The following is a 17,700-nucleotide window of genomic DNA, read 5'->3' on the forward strand; positions in this document are numbered from 1 at the left end:
TTCTCGTGGCTACGAGTTTTATAACATGTGGGAACCGAATCTACACACGCGATACGGGCTCCTCCTTTTACCCTGGTCATAATTTACTTTGTTATTTGTTCATTTAAGTTTCTCATAATTTGTTTTTGTTTATTGCCTTTGTAAGGCCCGCTATATTGGTCCAATTGCCGGTTCGCCAATACACGGGGAAGGTATCACGTGTTACTGTCCTTTTCTCATGCAAAGTATTGGTTGGTTAAATACATTAATCATGTATTCTCTCGTTAATTCATCTGACTCCATAAATGAAAGGTTTTAATAATATCTGTGCCTCACTAAGAGTGAGCGAATGTTTGACTATTCCTTTTAACCAGTTAGAATAATCACATGGCTTCCCTCAAATGGCTTAACCAGTTTTCTCTAATCTTCTATAAACCTTATTACCTTTTATTTTATCTATCTGGATATGAGATATCTGTACCACTCACTTTGAGACATTTCAAATGACACCAAAAACATAACAGTCAATGATAAACATTCACATTAAACCATATTCTTGTGTGAGTTCTTAGTAGTTTGCGGAAGTGAGGTCGTATGGGGGAGGTCAAATGGTAATTAGCCCTTTGTCTCAGACCAGGGCCTCAACCAGTATTTTCAGTCTTACACCTTAAACAGGACTTTATTCGTGACACGAGTATTTACATTTACATTTACATTTATTCATTTAGAAGACGTTTTTGTCCAAAGCGACTTACAAATTAGGACTAAATTAAACGAGTCATCGTGAAGAGGCAAAAAACAACGCAAAAAGTGCTCAAAATATGAAGTTCAGGCATTGTTCAGAATAGCATAAGCCTGATAAGCGAGGATTTAAAGGAAAAGGAAAGTTGTTGTTTTTTTTTTAAGAGGTTAAGAGCTCACGTAGAGGGTTTTAAGCTGTCTTTTGAATGTTGTCAGGGATTCTGCATTCCGGATGAGGGTGGGGAGAGCATTCCACCAGCATGGAACTATGAATGAGAATGTTCTGGAAAGTGATTTTGTGGCTTTCTGTGATGGAACCACGAGACGTCGCTCATTTTCCATTCAAACAAGTGGCTTTATTTCATTCAAGCCAGCAAATTTCCAACGAAAAAGCCCATTCAACTTAAGAATGCGTTTCAGGTGTCTTTCACTTATGTAAGTTATCCATGTCTTAATGCCAGAGACCGCACTGTATCTTTATATAACATTCCTAATAGGGATGCACCGATGTGAAAATTGTGGCCGATACCGATAACCGATATTAATATTGCTGTTATGGCCGATACCGATATTTACCGATGTCGATATCTCTGTATAGAAAACAAATTTTAATGATTATCAAATAAAGAGCTATTTTCCAAAACACTTTTTTTTTTTACTTTAGAAATGACTGATATTGGGCACCTTTACCTGTATGCAAAATATGTCACACATACGACACACATGCATTATATTGCATTGCATATAGCCTAATGTGTGCTGGTCAACTTGTCTAAAATTAAGAAACCCTTAGAAAACAGGAGAAAAAAAAACAGGAATATTGTGTACAATTAAGATAGGCTTCTTAATTTATTATTCCAATATCCAAATATGATACTAAATACCACAGGGAAAAGGGCTTCTATTTCTGACCTGCTGTCTTTGCCTTTGAACATTGCACATTTTAAACAGAACACGCATTAGCTGAATAAATGTTAGCCAATACAAACATATTTATAGAAAACAGTTGACAATGAATAGACAGGAGTCCAATAATAGCATAACGAATCACTTATTCTAAAAAATAATAACAAGTAGGCTATAAGACGAATCCGACATATGGGCTGTGTTAACAGTAAAACGTCCGTCATTTAACGAATTTTAAAAACACGGATGGATAATACAAAATGCTTTGACATTTTGATAGAAAAAAAAACAAGCAAGAACAAAATTTAAATTTAGCCCGTCAATTTTTCATTTTACAATTATCTTCTCTCTCTGTGTGCGCGCGTCCGTTTGTGAGGGAGAGCTCGCGCAGCACTGATACAACGCCTACTTTTTAATCCATAAGTAACGAACGCGCTAGTTTTCATACAAAATAAAAATGTAACATAATTAGGTAGGCTACTTTAGTTATTATTAACACAATAACGTAACACATGAAGGCTACGTTTCTCAACACTGAGAATGAATAAATAAACGCCTGTTTCTCCACTCGCGCTTATCAGTAATCCACAAATCACACGTGCTGTCACTTTTGAGAAAAATCAAATTCGAACGGGTATCAAATATCAAACAATATATTCAAATATCTACGAGTCAAAAAACGATCAATCAAAAATGTGTCATGAAGAGGGAAAAAACATAAGTCGCACTGGACTGCGTTAACAATGTTACTGACGGGAAAGTTCTCTGTTACGCACGTCTGAAAGCGCACTAAAAGACCGCTTTAAAACTTTCACAGAGACCTCAAACAGAAAGCACAAAGCCTGTCTTTAAATTTAATTTCGTTTTGTATTAATTGTATCTTAATTTTGATCAATGTTTCATCAAAAATAAACAAGAAGTAAATATTAGAAAATATTTAATCAGGACATTGAGGCGACGCGTGAATTGAAGCGCGTCTCAAATGAACCGAAACCAACCTGCCTCACAGACCTGAGACATAGCCTATATAGAAAGCTTGAAACATCTATTTTTAAACAGAACAATTCAAAACAAAAGAAAACAGACTGTTCTCTGCTTATGTCATCTGTATGAAATGTGTATTTCTCTCAGGGCGTTCACTACTGCTAAGATCAGGAGTCAGCATCAGTAACTTCAACTTCACACGTCAAATATCGGCCTGTTCACATCGGCCCTATTTTGACATCGGACCGATACCGATGTGTAAAAAAAATGACCATATCGGCCGATATTATATCGGCGGCCGATATATCGTGCACCCCTAATTCCTAATTCAAAGTAAAATGTTATTTCGTCAGATCATCTCCATCTCCGACTGCTGTATATGTACAGTATTGACCGGTGTGGTTCACTCAACATAATATATATATCGTTCCCTCAACATATGATCTCGAGGCCACGACTTTACATCGCATGGCCATGATATAATGATGTCGTTACCTCAACAAAATGATCTCGTGGCCGCGATTTATTATCACGTTCTCACGACTTAATATGACGTTCCCACGACTTATTATCTCATGGCAACAACATATTATCACGTTCCCACGAGTTTATATGTTGTGGCCACGACAAAACTAAGTGAACCGAACATGTCCCCTCCCGGTCACCGTATTATAAAGCTGTTTGTGAATGTAAAAGCTCTTCAAAAAGTTTCAAAGATCAAAGTGCAGATAAATGAAGTTATCATCATCTCCCAAAAGAAATAACTAATTCTGAACTGCCGAAACGAGTCGCCAGTAATTCCAGTCTTACTTCCAGCACAAACCTATGTTTGTTTGTAACAAATTTGCATTTTGCCAGCCTATGGTTTTCATTTGCTGTCCGCGAACAACATCTGCTTTGCCCCACTCTCAAACACTGTAGTTCTTTGTACGTGGATTACTCGGTTATCTGGATTTTACTGTTGACGATTTGACATGATCCAGATTTATTGGGTTCATCGAAGCTTGTAGTAAAAAGTCTGTAAGTTCAAACCTGCTTAAGATTTGACTGCGTCTTTTTAAAGGTGAAAGTCTGTCCCAACCATTGCTACTTTGAATTACATTACACGGTTAATATGAACTGTGGATTAATTTGAACGGTGACAGCTATTGTACGGGTGGCTTGATGTAGTGCAGGAGATAATAATAATAAAAAATAATGCAACGTAAAAAAAATATCTGTTGTGCCAATTTGAAAAATGTTATTGACCATTAAAGGGATAGTTCATCCAAAAAATGAAAATTGTCATAATTTACTCAATTTTATTACCTTAATATATATTATGAATTTCGGTAAAGCTGCTTAGAAACGAATAAAATCTTTCAAACGTTTGAACAGTAGTGCATGTTTAATTTAAGAATTTAAACTAGCAACTAAAACTCCCATGATGCTCTATTCCTGTTCATCTTTTTGATGTGTCTTCAGGATAGTTTCATTCAGATGTCTATCTTCTCATCTCAGTCCTTTCCCTTTTACAGAAACCCAATCAGGTTGAATGAAAACATGCTAATTGTTTTCCTCTCTTGGCTGGAGAAGCGAGTGCTTCCAGTTGTGGTCGTTTAATCTTGGGTAACGCTCTAATTATTCCTTAAATGCCTATTCTTTGGGGAAATTCAGGCTTATGTTTTATCAGAAAATATCTGTAATTAAAAATTTGAATCTTCTTCCTGTACATATATGCTGTGCAAGACGTTTTGTGGATAAAATTCCATATTATTCCCTCCGGTCCGCTAATGTGTTATTTCACCAACACTTCGTGGCCTATGCACACAATTACGCGTTGCGTTAAATGTTTACTGTGTGAGGTACTTTGTGTTGTATGTTGCCATGACGTTTACGCGTGCAAAACTGTAACAATGTATCTTACAAGGTAACATGATCTAACCTTGCTCTCACTTGAAATGTGTCCCCACTTTAAGTCCTTGAATGGACCTGGAAAGTCCTTGAATTTGAAGTTAACCAAGGTGTGGGAACCCTGATATATTATTATTATTATTTATTTATTTATATATATATATATATATATATATATATATATATATATATATATATATATTTATATAATATTATTACATAGTGTGTGTGTATATATATGTATGTGTGTGTGTGTGTGTGTGTGTGTGTGTGTATATATATGTGTATGTGTATATGTATGTTTATGCATTCCTAATATTAATAAATAAATAAATAACATTTGAATATATAAAAAATACAACAAATAATATAATAATATATAATATTAATATATAATATTTTTTGTTGTTGGTGTTGTTTTTTTAAATATTAAAAACATAAATATTTATTCATTTATATATTACAAAAATCAATTATGATTGGTACCATCTAATTCTCTTGAAAAAAATCTCACTTAAGCAATTTCTACAGTATGAGTTTCTGTGAAATGTGTATAGGATGGACAGTTTAGTGGGTTAAGTGTACCAGTTGAAGCAGTTTTTGTCCCAGGAGTGTGTTTATGATGCCTTAAATCCTGTCTAGGTATAGACTGCATGTTTTGGATCAGAGCTGTTGATTTACGATGAGGTTTCCTTGTTTATCAGCAGCGAGGACATAGATAGGCAGAGAAAGACGTAATATGGTGCTGTGACGGATGAGCTCATCTGGGTTACCTGGATGGTTCTGGGACAGGGAGATCTCCAGGGATTAAGCACATGTGGGATTAGCAACATCCCACTGTTTTTGGCCTCATTTCCTGATGGCACTTTGTGTACTCGGGACTGCTGTCAGACACGACGCTCCCAGAACATATGTTTCTCATTCAGGAGCCGCTCAGAGTCATCATGAGACGAGCCCCGGATCACCTGCCTGGGCGGTTAGGTGATTTGATGGAGATTACATATTCCCCAGTTAGTGACACAATGGGATTGCGTTCATATTAGGAACCAGCGTCTTTATTTTGAAGCTGCGTGCAGCAAAGCAGAGTAGGAATGCCTAGTGGCAGAATTTTTCATATATAGAATTTTTTTTTTTTTTCATAAATGTTTATGATGGATACATATAAAATAAATCTAGAATTCTTTATAGTAATATTTATTAGTATTTAAAATATTGAAGTATTGGTGACTTCTGACATTTAATTTAAGATAGCAGAACTTCATTTATAAAACGGATGTAAATTTTTCAAAAAAAAAAAGTGACTATATTATGCTAATAAGGACTTACATTTTATTTTTGTGTGTTATATATATACAGTATATATATATATATATATATATATATAAATTCTTTGTTTTTATTTGTGTATATTAAATTGTATATGTATAGATTTAAAATATCTTACATTTTCTTTTCAAAAAGTATCAATTTTTTACATATATTTTGCTGAAGTGTTGAGCTATTTTGCACAGTGAAATTTAATGAATTATATTCAATGCATGGCATTTCATGTAGGTTAATATTTTAGTTTTATTAATGAGTATTGAGTTGATAAATAATATAAATGTAAATAATATGAATGTTATCACGTCAGTACATAAATAGACATAATCAGTCAAAAGTAATTATGAATTATTTATGTAAATCATCTGTTTGAATTACAATTCATTGCAGTTCAAAGTCAGTTCAGCCTCCTGTGGGTGAGGCCGGTTTAATTCAGATTCGTGAGAGTGTGTTAATGTCCCGTGTTCATCCTCAGTGCCAAGCTGTGTGGATTTGGTGGGTGTTAAAGTAGAGGTTGTGCTGCTTTGTAAACATCACCGTCAGCCTTATTCAATGAAGGATCTCTCTCTTCCTCCCCTTCATCTGTGTGTCTTCAAAGTCATCGCGCCGCGGGCCGGCACAAAAGCTGAGTGTGTCCTTGTTTCTCAGAGCACCCCCCCCCCCATACATCACACACTGCGACAGACAAGCCAAACGCTCTCACCTCAGGGGCTCGCAGTGTGTGTGTGTGTGTGTGTGTGTGTGTGTGTGTGTGTGTGTGTGTGTGTGAGCTCTGAGCGTAAGGAGGAAAATGACATCCTGTACCTGTAGAGCATCCAGCTCTGCTCCTGGAGGACGAGACACATTTGCATACGGAATGAGCCAATGAATATCAAGGACAGGATAGGTCTGCTCACTGCTTATGCTAATCATGCCCTCGTATTTGACTTCCTGTGTCTGCTTTACTACAGCAGAAACTGTGCCAGTTAGCAGTTCACGGTGCTGGAAGCTATTTGAACATTTTACTTACTTTTATAGACTGACAGACATACTGTAGATGGATGGATGGACAGACAGATAGATGGATAGATAGATAGATTTCCTTGCAGATATCCTAGTTTGACTTTTTTCTGTGGAACTCAAAAAATAAAAAATATATTAAAAAAAAGTATTTAGAATAACAATTCCTGTCCAAACAACATTGGACCCCATTGACTTTTCATGGTACAGCTAAAATCAGTAAAACACTTTGAGCGCTTCACCAGGATATGTTCCTCCAGAGGGCTGCTGGGATCTTGTGTGTGTGTGTGTGTGTGTGTGTGTGTGTGTGTGTGTGTGTGTGTGTGTGTGTGTGTGTGTGTGTGTGTGTGTGTGTGTGTGTGTGTGTGTGTGTGTGTGTGTGTGTGTGTGTGCGTGCTCGGGCCAGAAGCTGTCAGAAGACACAGGTCTGCTCTCGACTGTCCCGCTTCACCATCTGTGTCTCTGCTCGTCTCAGCCGCTTCTCTCAGGCTGGCCGGGAGGGTTTCTACCTTTACTTCTGTTTGCATGGAGATTTGGCAGATCACAGCAGTCCTCATCCTTAAACTGTCCCACAATCCTTTTCTCTTCCACTTCAAACAGCTTGCTCTGTGAGTTTATATTGCAATAAGACATTTTCTTTCCTACATTGGTTTTTATGTTGAGTGCCTCCGCCCATAGTAAATATGAAAAAAAATGTTTACCTCTAATTTAGTATCAATAATAATAATGCTAATTATATACACATATATAAATATAATGTATAAATCATATTCATATAAAAAGAAAAACTCATTAGATCATTTTAATGGAAACACTTTACTTTAAGGTTTCGTTAATGTATTAACTAACATAAACTAACAATGATCAATATATGTGTTACTGTATTTATTCATCTTTGTTAATCTTAGTTAATAATAATACAGCTGTTCATTGTTTGTTCATGTTAGTTCACAGTGCATTAACTAATGTTAACAAACTCAGTTTTGGATTTTAATCATGTATTAGTAAATATTGAAATTAATATTAATTTAGATTAATAAAAGCTGTAGAAGTCTTGTTCATTCTTAACTAAAGTAGTTAACTAATGAAACCTTATTGTAAAGTGTTACCATGTAATATATAAATGCACTAGTACCGTTCAAAAGTTTGTCAGTAAAACGTGTTCTTTTAAAGAAATAAATACAGTTTAAATAAAGAAAGAAATAAAGAACATTTAAAAAGTCTAAAGAACCCTTTTTAAATTATAAACACCATTTTGTATAATGGAAAGGTAGTGGATGATAAAGGTTCTTTTTGGAACTGTGAATCCCAAAACAGCACCTGTATTTTTAGGAGTGTACATCTGTCTCTCACATGTCAGTCTGAAGCGGATCACGGGACGGTCCGACAGCTTCGACAGCTTCTCAGCGCCCACATCTGAGTTCCAGAGCTGCTGATGTGATGTGAAGCGGACCACGGGACGGGTTAGGGTTCTTCAGCTTCTCAGCGCTCAGATCCGAGTTTCAGAGTTTCAGAGCTGCTGATGTGATGTGAAGCGGATCAGGGACGGGTTAGGGTTCTTCAGCTTCTCAGCGCTCAGATCCGAGTTTCAGAGTTTCAGAGCTGCTGATGTGATGTGAAGCGGACCACGGGACGGGTTAGGGTTCTTCAGCTTCTCAGCGCTCACTTCCGAGTTTCAGAGTTTCAGAGCTGCTGATGTGATGTGAAGCGGATCAGGGACGGGTTAGGGTTCTTCAGCTTCTCAGCGCTCAGATCCGAGTTTCAGAGCTGCTGATGTGATGTGAAGCAGATCACGGGACTGTCCGACAGCTTCTCAGCGCCCACATCTGAGTTTCAGAGCTGCTGATGTGATGTGAATCGCGATTGCTCTCTTTAGAAGAGTTTAACGGAGAGACAGACACTGTGTGGGAAAAGACGAGAGTTGCTCCTCCCTCAGAGGATCACCACTGCACTCTTTTAGTTTCTCACAGCTCACTTGATGGCTTTCTTTACTTCTAACTGGTGTGTGTGTGTGTGTGTGTGTGTGTGTGTGTGTGTGTGTGTGTGTGTGTGTGTGTGTGTGTGTGTGTGTGTGTGTGTGTGTGTGTGTGTGTGTGTGTGTGTGTGTGTGTGTGTGTGTGTGTGTGTGTGTGTGTGTGTGTGTTGTTCTCCTTCTAAAACCCTGATGCTGATCGACCAGCAGTTCTTCAGCGTTTCGTTGATCCGTCTAAAGCATGAGGTTGTGCTGTTTTAAAGTCAAATGGATCCAAGATTTGGATCACCCTAATTCATATAGCATTCTTATTCACGCTGTTTGGGTGAATTGTTTCTTAGAGGGTTTTTGTCTGTTGCACTTTTATTCATTATATATTTACATTTGCTTTATTTATTTCGGATGGGTTTTCTAAACTTTAAACATATGGGTTTTCTGGCCTTTTAAGTTCTTATTATATTTTTGATTTTCTATTATTTATTTATCAGTTTCATTCATTATTTATTTACATTACATTTGACCATTAATTTCATAAAATAAATTTTATATACTTTCTGGCCTTCTAATTTATAAATGTGTATATATATATATATATATAATTTTTATGATTTTTTTCCCCTTTTTTCTATTATTTATTTATTTTATTTGTTCATTATATATTTCTATTACACTTTACCATTAATTACATCAAAGAAAATTGAAATACTTTCTGGGCTTCTAATTTCTTTAAATATTTTTTCTTTTATTTTTCTTTTTTTTATTAATATTATTTCATTTATACTGTCAGTTTTATAAATTATATATTTACATAACATTTGACCATTAATTACAAGAAGGAAAATTAATATATTTTCTGACCTTCTAATTTTTTAATTTTATGCTATACATTGTATTCATTCTATATTTATACATACAATTAGATTTTTACATCATAAATTTATTATATATTTTCTAGTGTTCTAAATTGAATAATCTTTTGTTTGTAACTGTATATAAATGAAGATTAAGCAATACTAACATTTTGTGCACTTTGATTATTTTGCTATTCTAAAATAACCCATGCAAAGTCATTTTTATATGAATTGATATCAGTTGAAAATAAAGTGAGGCCTCATCCAATCTAATAGGTCAGTCATCGAATCAGGGGCTTTAAAATGCTTTAACATTGCGAACAAGTGCAAATGAAGTTTACGGTGACTCGCTCTCACTAGCTCGGCTTATTACAGTAAAGCTCTTAAGACGGATCAGCCTCTCCTCAGAGTTATTTACTGACTCACTCATGACCAGACCTCACACTCCTGTGACCTTTCTCTGTCTTCTGACTCTGCTGAGTCATCAGATGTACATTCACTGATCAACACACACTTTCTTAAATGTCCTCTCAGGCCTTGTAGTTTCAGACTGTAGTTCACGTTGATAGAGCAGTGATGTGGAGGTTGTGTGTGAGGTCAGCTCTTGTTAATGCTGTCTAATGAGTGACTGAGATTGTGTGATGGTGATGTTGTACATGACCCTGTAAGTGTGCTTCAACACAGCTTCTCGCCATACCAGAATGCCATGTTTATACTAGATTAATGCTAATTACACCCATTAACAGCCCAAAGAAACAGTCAAACCAGTTGAAAACAGGCAGGTCTTTAACTCTGGTGTGTGTCATCTCTGCCCCACTAGCAGCACCGAATGGAAACACACACTACTCCTTAAACAAACGCTTGATTTGAGATCAAATTTATCTTATTTATAGATTTTTCTTTTTTAATTAATTTCTTTTTTAGAAGTTTAAAACTTGGTGTTATTCATTATTTTATAATATATTATATTATATTATGCTACTTTATTATATCAAATATATATTTTATTTATTTGTAGAAATGTAATACTTGAGGTTAGGGGTTTGTTTAACAGTTTTAATTGTTATATTATTTTATATTAATATTTGTAATATTATTTGGTTTAGGGGTTTGTTGTAATATAATATATTATATGTATTTTAGTAGTTATTGTTAGAGATGTGTTCAACAGCTCTAAGTACTCTAATTATAAAATATTATTATTTATATATATATATATATATATATTTTTTTATGTAATATTAATATAATATAAAATTATATAAAATTACTATAATGTGTGTTATATTATATAAAATAAATAAATGCATTATTAGAAGTTTAATACTTAGGGTTAGAGGATTGTTCAATAGCTTTAATCATACATATATTATATTATTTTATATTGTTCATATTTAAAAATTTTGTATTTATTTTCATCCTTTTAATGCATATGCTTTTTTTCATTTTTTTTTTTTTTTTTTTCAACAGTTTTAATTTGACTTTTTTTATTATTAAACTTTGCTTTTCTGATCTTGTTCCATTGTAAACATTTCCCTCTTTTTGCTCCGGACAGAAGTTTCTCTCTCTCCACTGACTCACTGCATCTTTAGCTTTTTACTTTCCAAAAAACATTTTCCCTGGAGTGCCCTTGTCTTTATTTCCATATGAAAGGCTCTTTAGATTGAGAGAACATAGACTCACGCATCCGTCCCCGGTTGGATTTAAATGTTGCCTCGGGATGTTGTTTTTTTTTTCTCTCTTTTTGGCATTTTTCCCTGTTACCATCTGTCCTTCACGACAGAGCTACTTAAAGGAACAGTTCACCCGGAAATAATACTGTCATTATTTACCCACCGTCGTGTTGTTCCAAACCCATGTGACTTTTCTTTTCTTACGTGGAGTCATGTGATGCTGATGATTTGTACGAGTGAAAGTCCCATTGGTTTCTGAGGCTGATTTCTCTGTGTTGATCAGATCGTGACCCGCGGCTGCGAGACCACAGAAATGACCCTGCGCAGGAACGGTCTCGGCCAGCTCGGCTTCCACGTGAACTTCGAGGGCATCGTGGCTGACGTGGAGCCGTTCGGATATGCGTGGAAAGCTGGCTTGCGTCAGGGCAGCCGGCTGGTGGAGATCTGCAAGGTGGCGGTGGCGACGCTGACCCACGAACAGATGATCGACCTGTTGAGGACCTCCATCTCCGTCAAGGTCATCATCATACAGCCCTATAAGGACGGAGCTCCCAGAAGGTATCAGTGATTCGTTCTGTCCATCATTAACATCTATCCTATTAACATCCATCCCCTGTAGAAGTAGGGCCTTTTCCAATTTTTCCCTGATTGTTGCTTTGCTTTAAAACGTACTAATTGGTTGAGTGTGTTGAAATGGTTTTTAAAAAGGTTATGTAACTCTAAAATTATATTACAGTACATATAAAAAAAGTATTCATTATATTTATTTATATATATATATATATATATATATATATATATATTTATATATATATATATATATATATATATAATTCCTTATATTATTATAATACTTTTATATTATTATTATTATTTTTATAATAATTATAGTAATATTATTAATGTGTGTGTGTGTGTATATATATATATATATATATATATATATATATATATATATATATATATATATATATATATATATATATATATATATATAATGAATAAAAAAAATTAATGTACTGTAATATAATTTCAGAGTTATATATAAATTATTAATTATTAATACAAATTATATATAACACAAATTATATATAATTATATATATGTATTTATTTTTACTGTATATTTAATTATTATTACATATATTTTTCAATTGTAATTTTATATATATATCAGTTATTTAGATTTGTTTTTTTATTCATATTTATTTTGTTTTGTTTTTTACCGTCATTTTTGATTACATTTCATAAAGAAATCATATTAATTAATTAGTCTTTTCATGCGTTGAAACGAGCTGACTAATTCATTCAGCTGCTCGGTCTCATTTGTAATATAAAAGTATTTTTTTTTACTGGGTTAATTGGGTTAAGTAAACCAGTTTATCCACATTCGTCCGATTAATTTGCTCACAAACATGCCTCGTGGACAGACCACTGCACATCTAGATAGTGATTCTATGAGCCTTATGCTTGTGCCTTTAAAATTGGCATAGTTTATTCATATCACATGTAAACATGATCATCTGACATCATACATGATCATCTGTCATCATACATGATCATATGACATCATTTTTACATTTTCTAAAGGAAATGTACCTATGTAAAACAATATTCTGGTGCTGTTAGGTCATTGCTAGATTGTTGTATTTGTAAAATATGTGTTTGCTTTAAATGTGCATTAAAGCCAATGATCATTTTCTGCCGCTTCCTATGCCAAGGTCATGGGTTCGATTCCCAGGGAATGCGGAAACTGATCAAATGCACACTGTACCTTCAATGCAGTGCAAGTCACTTTGGATAAAAGCGTCTGACAAGTGCATAAATCTAATTGCAAGTGATAAAGTTAAACAACCATGGAATATTCCTAGAATTAGCAGAACTCCAGATGTCCAGCATGTTTGAACATTATACCCAGATAAATCTCACGTTTCAGGTCTGAATTCGAGGAGCAGAGCCTCATAATATTACATACTCTCTCTGATTAGTCTGAAAACCAAACATTTACTCACTGTTTACATTTTCAATCCATAAGTGAGTAATTTTGAGTGTGGACACATCTGAAATGTTTCTCTCATTAGTGTGATGTATGGGCGGCGTGTATAGAAACTCTTGTGGACCGCGCAGGGTTACGGCCGGCCACATCCCGCTGCTCTAGTGTAAATAAATAGATTTTCTGGGTTAGGCTAATATTAGAGCCATATTTCACCAGCCCAGACTGGATTCTGCGCAACCATAAAAAGACATGTATGGGCTCTTTAAAATAAGAGCGGATGTAAAAACAGTGTGTTTGATTGGAAAAGTCCAGGTTTTTTTTTTTTTTTTTGATTTCCCACCCTTACAAAGAAGTACTGTGATGTTACCCTGGTACACTGATGGTACTTTGATATTTATTTACTTGAAGGCACTTTAATTTGAAGATCTATTATATGCACTTGAAAAGTTTGGGGTCTACAAGTGTCTTTTTCTCACCAAGACACCAATGCATTCATTTGATCAAAAATACAGTACATATTGTGAAATATTATTACAAGTTAAAAGGACTGTTTTCTATATGAATATATAGTAAAATGTAATTTATTCCTGTGATCAAAGCTGAATTTTCAGCATCATTACTCCAGTCTTCAGTGTCACATGATCCTTCAGAAATCATTATAATATTCTGATTTGAGGATCAAAAATATTATTATCAGTGATGAATAATGTAATGAATGAATGAATAATGAATAATGTATCTGCTTCATATTTTTGTGCTAACTGTGATCAATGACATTTTTCAGGATTCTTTGATGAATAGAAAGTTCAAAAGAACAGCATGCATTTGAAATATAAATAATGTCTAACATCATAAATGTCTTTACTGTCACCTTTGATCAATGTAATGCGTCCTTGCTGAATAAAAGTATTAATTTCCTTATAAACCAAAACATCTTACTGACCCCAAACTTTTAAATAGTAGTGTGCTTTAACTTGAAGATCTAATGTGAAACTTTTCTTTATAAATGCAGTGTTTTATTTACGCCATGCATAGTGCATAATGGGAAATGAATGCTAGATTTAAGCTTTGCATGTGTGAGCACTCGATGCGATGAAGTATGAACGCTCGTTGCATTGTTTTGCTAAACTCTTACGGTATTTAAACAAGCATTAAGAACGTCAGTCAATACTGATCATTATTGCATTTTGCAGGGTCATTAATCTCACCTTTACATCACGCTCTGTTTTCCATTATGACGCAGTCGTGTGAGAGGATTGAGTCAGTCGAGCAGTTGTTGGCGGGCGGCAGTGGAAAACATCGCTCTATAAATCTGAGCCTGTAAATGTGAGCAGAGCCACGAGCAATACCTACTTTTTCTCGGATAAGGACACTAATGTTGGGAATAACTTTTGCTTCGTTGGACATGTGGGATCAAGTGTCTTTCTAAAACAACACTGAATCTTTAAGAGCGTCGGGCTCGTGTTTCTCGGCTCATTCACACGCCGCTCACTGTAGATTATTCTCCAGATTATGTCCATGTACGTCAGAGGTTTCAGGTTTTGATGTGGAAAAAGTCAATGTTTTGTTGAAGTTGAAGTTAATAGTGAAGTAAATCACTTGTGGAAAACTCACATTATCTTTATCATCCTCTTTAAAATGCCTTCAGCTTATGCTGTGGATTGTTTATCACTGGTTTTGGATATTATTCCACTTTTAATGAGAAAACGGACCAGTTTATTCTCCTGCGTAGACACTGTAAACACTCAACATCTCAAATGCTCGAGGCGCCAAATGTTGGATTCAGTAGTTTACGTTTCTTTCCAACTGGTTCTCATTATGTCTGTGAGCGATGTACAGAAAATGCATTTCTGTTGACGGACTTTTCAAACACTCGAGCCGACGCTGTTCGCTGAGGCTAATGTTTCAGCAGCTTTACAAAGACGCGTCTGGATGCTTTTGCATGCTTTTTGTTTGATTTCTGGTCATTGATAAACACTTAAGAGACATCTGGGTCCCAGAACTAAAGACGTGTCACATGACTCACCTCAATATACTGCAATGCATTAAACTGCATGCAAAGTATACTGGTTCTCATTAATGGGCATTGAGGCTGAAATTAATACTTTTATTCCACAAGGAGCAATACATTGTTCAAAAGTGACAGTAAAGACATTTATAATGTTAAAGGGCACCTATTATGCAAAATTCACTTTTACATGGTGTTTGAACATAAATGTGTGTTGGCAGTGTGTGAGCAAAACCACCCTAGAATGATAAAAATCCACCCAGTAGTTTTTTTACTATCTCAATAAATCATAAGCACTGTCTCAGAACACCCTGTTCTAGATTTTCCTCACTGTGACGTAGAAATGAGCTAAGCCCCACCGACGTGATTTGATTGACATCTGGTTTTGGCATAGACCCCGCCCTCGGTGATCTGCATCCTCCATTGTTTCAACGACAGCCGTAATGTCTCCTAAGAAGTGTGTTGTGGGATGTAAGAATGGACATACTAGTCTTCACTGACATCAGAGCCACTGAAAACGCAGCGGATGGATTTTATTTATGAAGAAAAGGCACCACTTAAACTTCCTAAATACGAGATTCATTTTCTGACTGACTGTTTAGTGAACGAGGGTCAAAGTTAATCCTAGAGTGTGGATCGTTGCCTAATTCGCGATCCAACGTCACCTCCAGAAAAAGTAAGTGTATTTTATGATTTTTGAGCAAATAGTCATTTCAATCGATGTCAGCCAGTTCAACAACAAATGCGTCTAAAGCTATATATTGTCGTCGTCATAGGATGTCTCAACAAACAACGTCAGACAGTTTTATGTCACGTAGGCATTTTTTTTGCAGCATTTACAAATGTAAATAAATTAAGGTCTGCTCTATCTCCATAGACAGTAGGCTATATAAACGTCTATCTCCCTCCCCTTAAGAAATAAATAAAAAAATTTGTTTGTACTTCACAGTAGTGTGTGTGTGTGTGTAGTTTCAAAAAATTGCGCGAACGTTATCACAGTTCGTGTGTGTGTGTGTGTGTGTGTGTTGCACATCCATAATGGCAAAAGGGACGCGATTAAAACTTTGTAAGTACATAAATGTATCAAATAACCATTGCGAGACGTTTAGTCCATTCTCATTCGTGTTTATTCTGTGCCGGACTCTCTTCATCATCTAGGTCCAGCAGCAGGGCGGGGATATGCAGCTCATTTACATTTAAAGTGGTACACCACAAAACAGCTCTTTTTAAAACAGGCCCCAAAAATGACATTTTCAAATGGTTATAATAAATTAACTGTGGGGTATTTTGTGCTGAAACTTCACAAATGCATTCTGGGGACACCCAAGACCAATATTACATCTTCTAAAAAGGGGCATAATAGGTGCCCTTTAAAAAAAGATTTTTACTTCAAACAAATTCTGTTCTTATGTACTTTATATTCAACAGAGAATCCTGAAAAAATTTAAATAATCACAGAAATATTGAGCAGCACATTGATAATAATCAGAATTGTAATGATTTCTGAAGGATCAAATTTGACTTTTGAAAATAGAAAAAAAATTGTAATAATATTTCACAATATTGCTGTTTTTACAAATAAATGCAGCCTTGGTGAGCATAAGACACTTTTGTGTGTTTGTGTGTGTGTGTGTATTCAGACCTCAAACAACTCATTCCCTATTACAAACTATCTTGTTTTTCATATGAGGAAATCATACAGAATCTGAATGGCATGAGTGTGAGTAAATGATGTCAGAATTTAATTTATTGATGATCTTTTCCATTTAATGTATTCCAGCATGATTTGTCGGTCAAAAAAGTCCCTTTCGAGGATGTTTTGCATTGCCGTTGCTCATGCCAAGAGATTCTGCCAGAAAGTGTAAAGCGTAGCGTGGAGTGTTCTCGAGGTCAGTGATAACCAGAGGGCGATGGGCAAATAACTGATGAATGCAGCTCAATTTAAAACACATTTCAGCCGATGCAGAGATCACGTTCTCTGATTTTTGGGGCTGTCTTCTGCATCTAATTGATGTGAGTCTGTGGGCTGCAGGGCTGGTTATGTAAATGTCAGAGGAGAATGTGAAACCCTCACCCCAAGAGCTTCATGGAGACAATAGCAGCAGAGTTGAATTGCAAAAGTGTTTTTTGTTTTTTTCGATTTGGAAAGCGGACTGTTTTCGTGACCTGTGTGCAGCGCTGAACCCTCGGGCTCTTTTCTTTCAACACAGGAACCCCACCTCATCCAGCTTCTCCATTTCTGTGCATCTTCCAGTTCCCCCACTACTCTTATCCAGCTTATGTTTAGTGTTAACTTGTCCATTGGTAACTTGAATGTGCGAGACTTCGGCGTCACTCGCTTTGTTATTTTAATTGTACAAAAACAAATAAAATATC

The 17,700-nt window shown here is 35.4% G+C and overlaps 1 protein-coding gene across 6 annotated transcripts in view; it reads left to right on the forward strand.

Moving 5' to 3' along the window:
* Positions 1-17,700, forward strand: part of LOC307148969 (signal-induced proliferation-associated 1-like protein 2) — a 138,149-nt gene that overhangs the window by 73,136 nt on the left and 47,313 nt on the right. For all 6 annotated transcript variants that reach the window (XM_079854954.1, XM_079854951.1, XM_079854952.1 and 3 more), the window contains exon 9: positions 11,605-11,879. In XM_079854954.1, coding sequence (XP_079711080.1) covers positions 11,605-11,879 — 275 coding nt within the window. The remainder of the gene's footprint in view (positions 1-11,604; positions 11,880-17,700) is intronic.

Source organism: Squalius cephalus (assembly GCF_949319135.1).
Source record: "Squalius cephalus genome assembly, chromosome: 21".
Lineage (NCBI taxonomy): Eukaryota > Metazoa > Chordata > Actinopteri > Cypriniformes > Leuciscidae > Squalius > Squalius cephalus.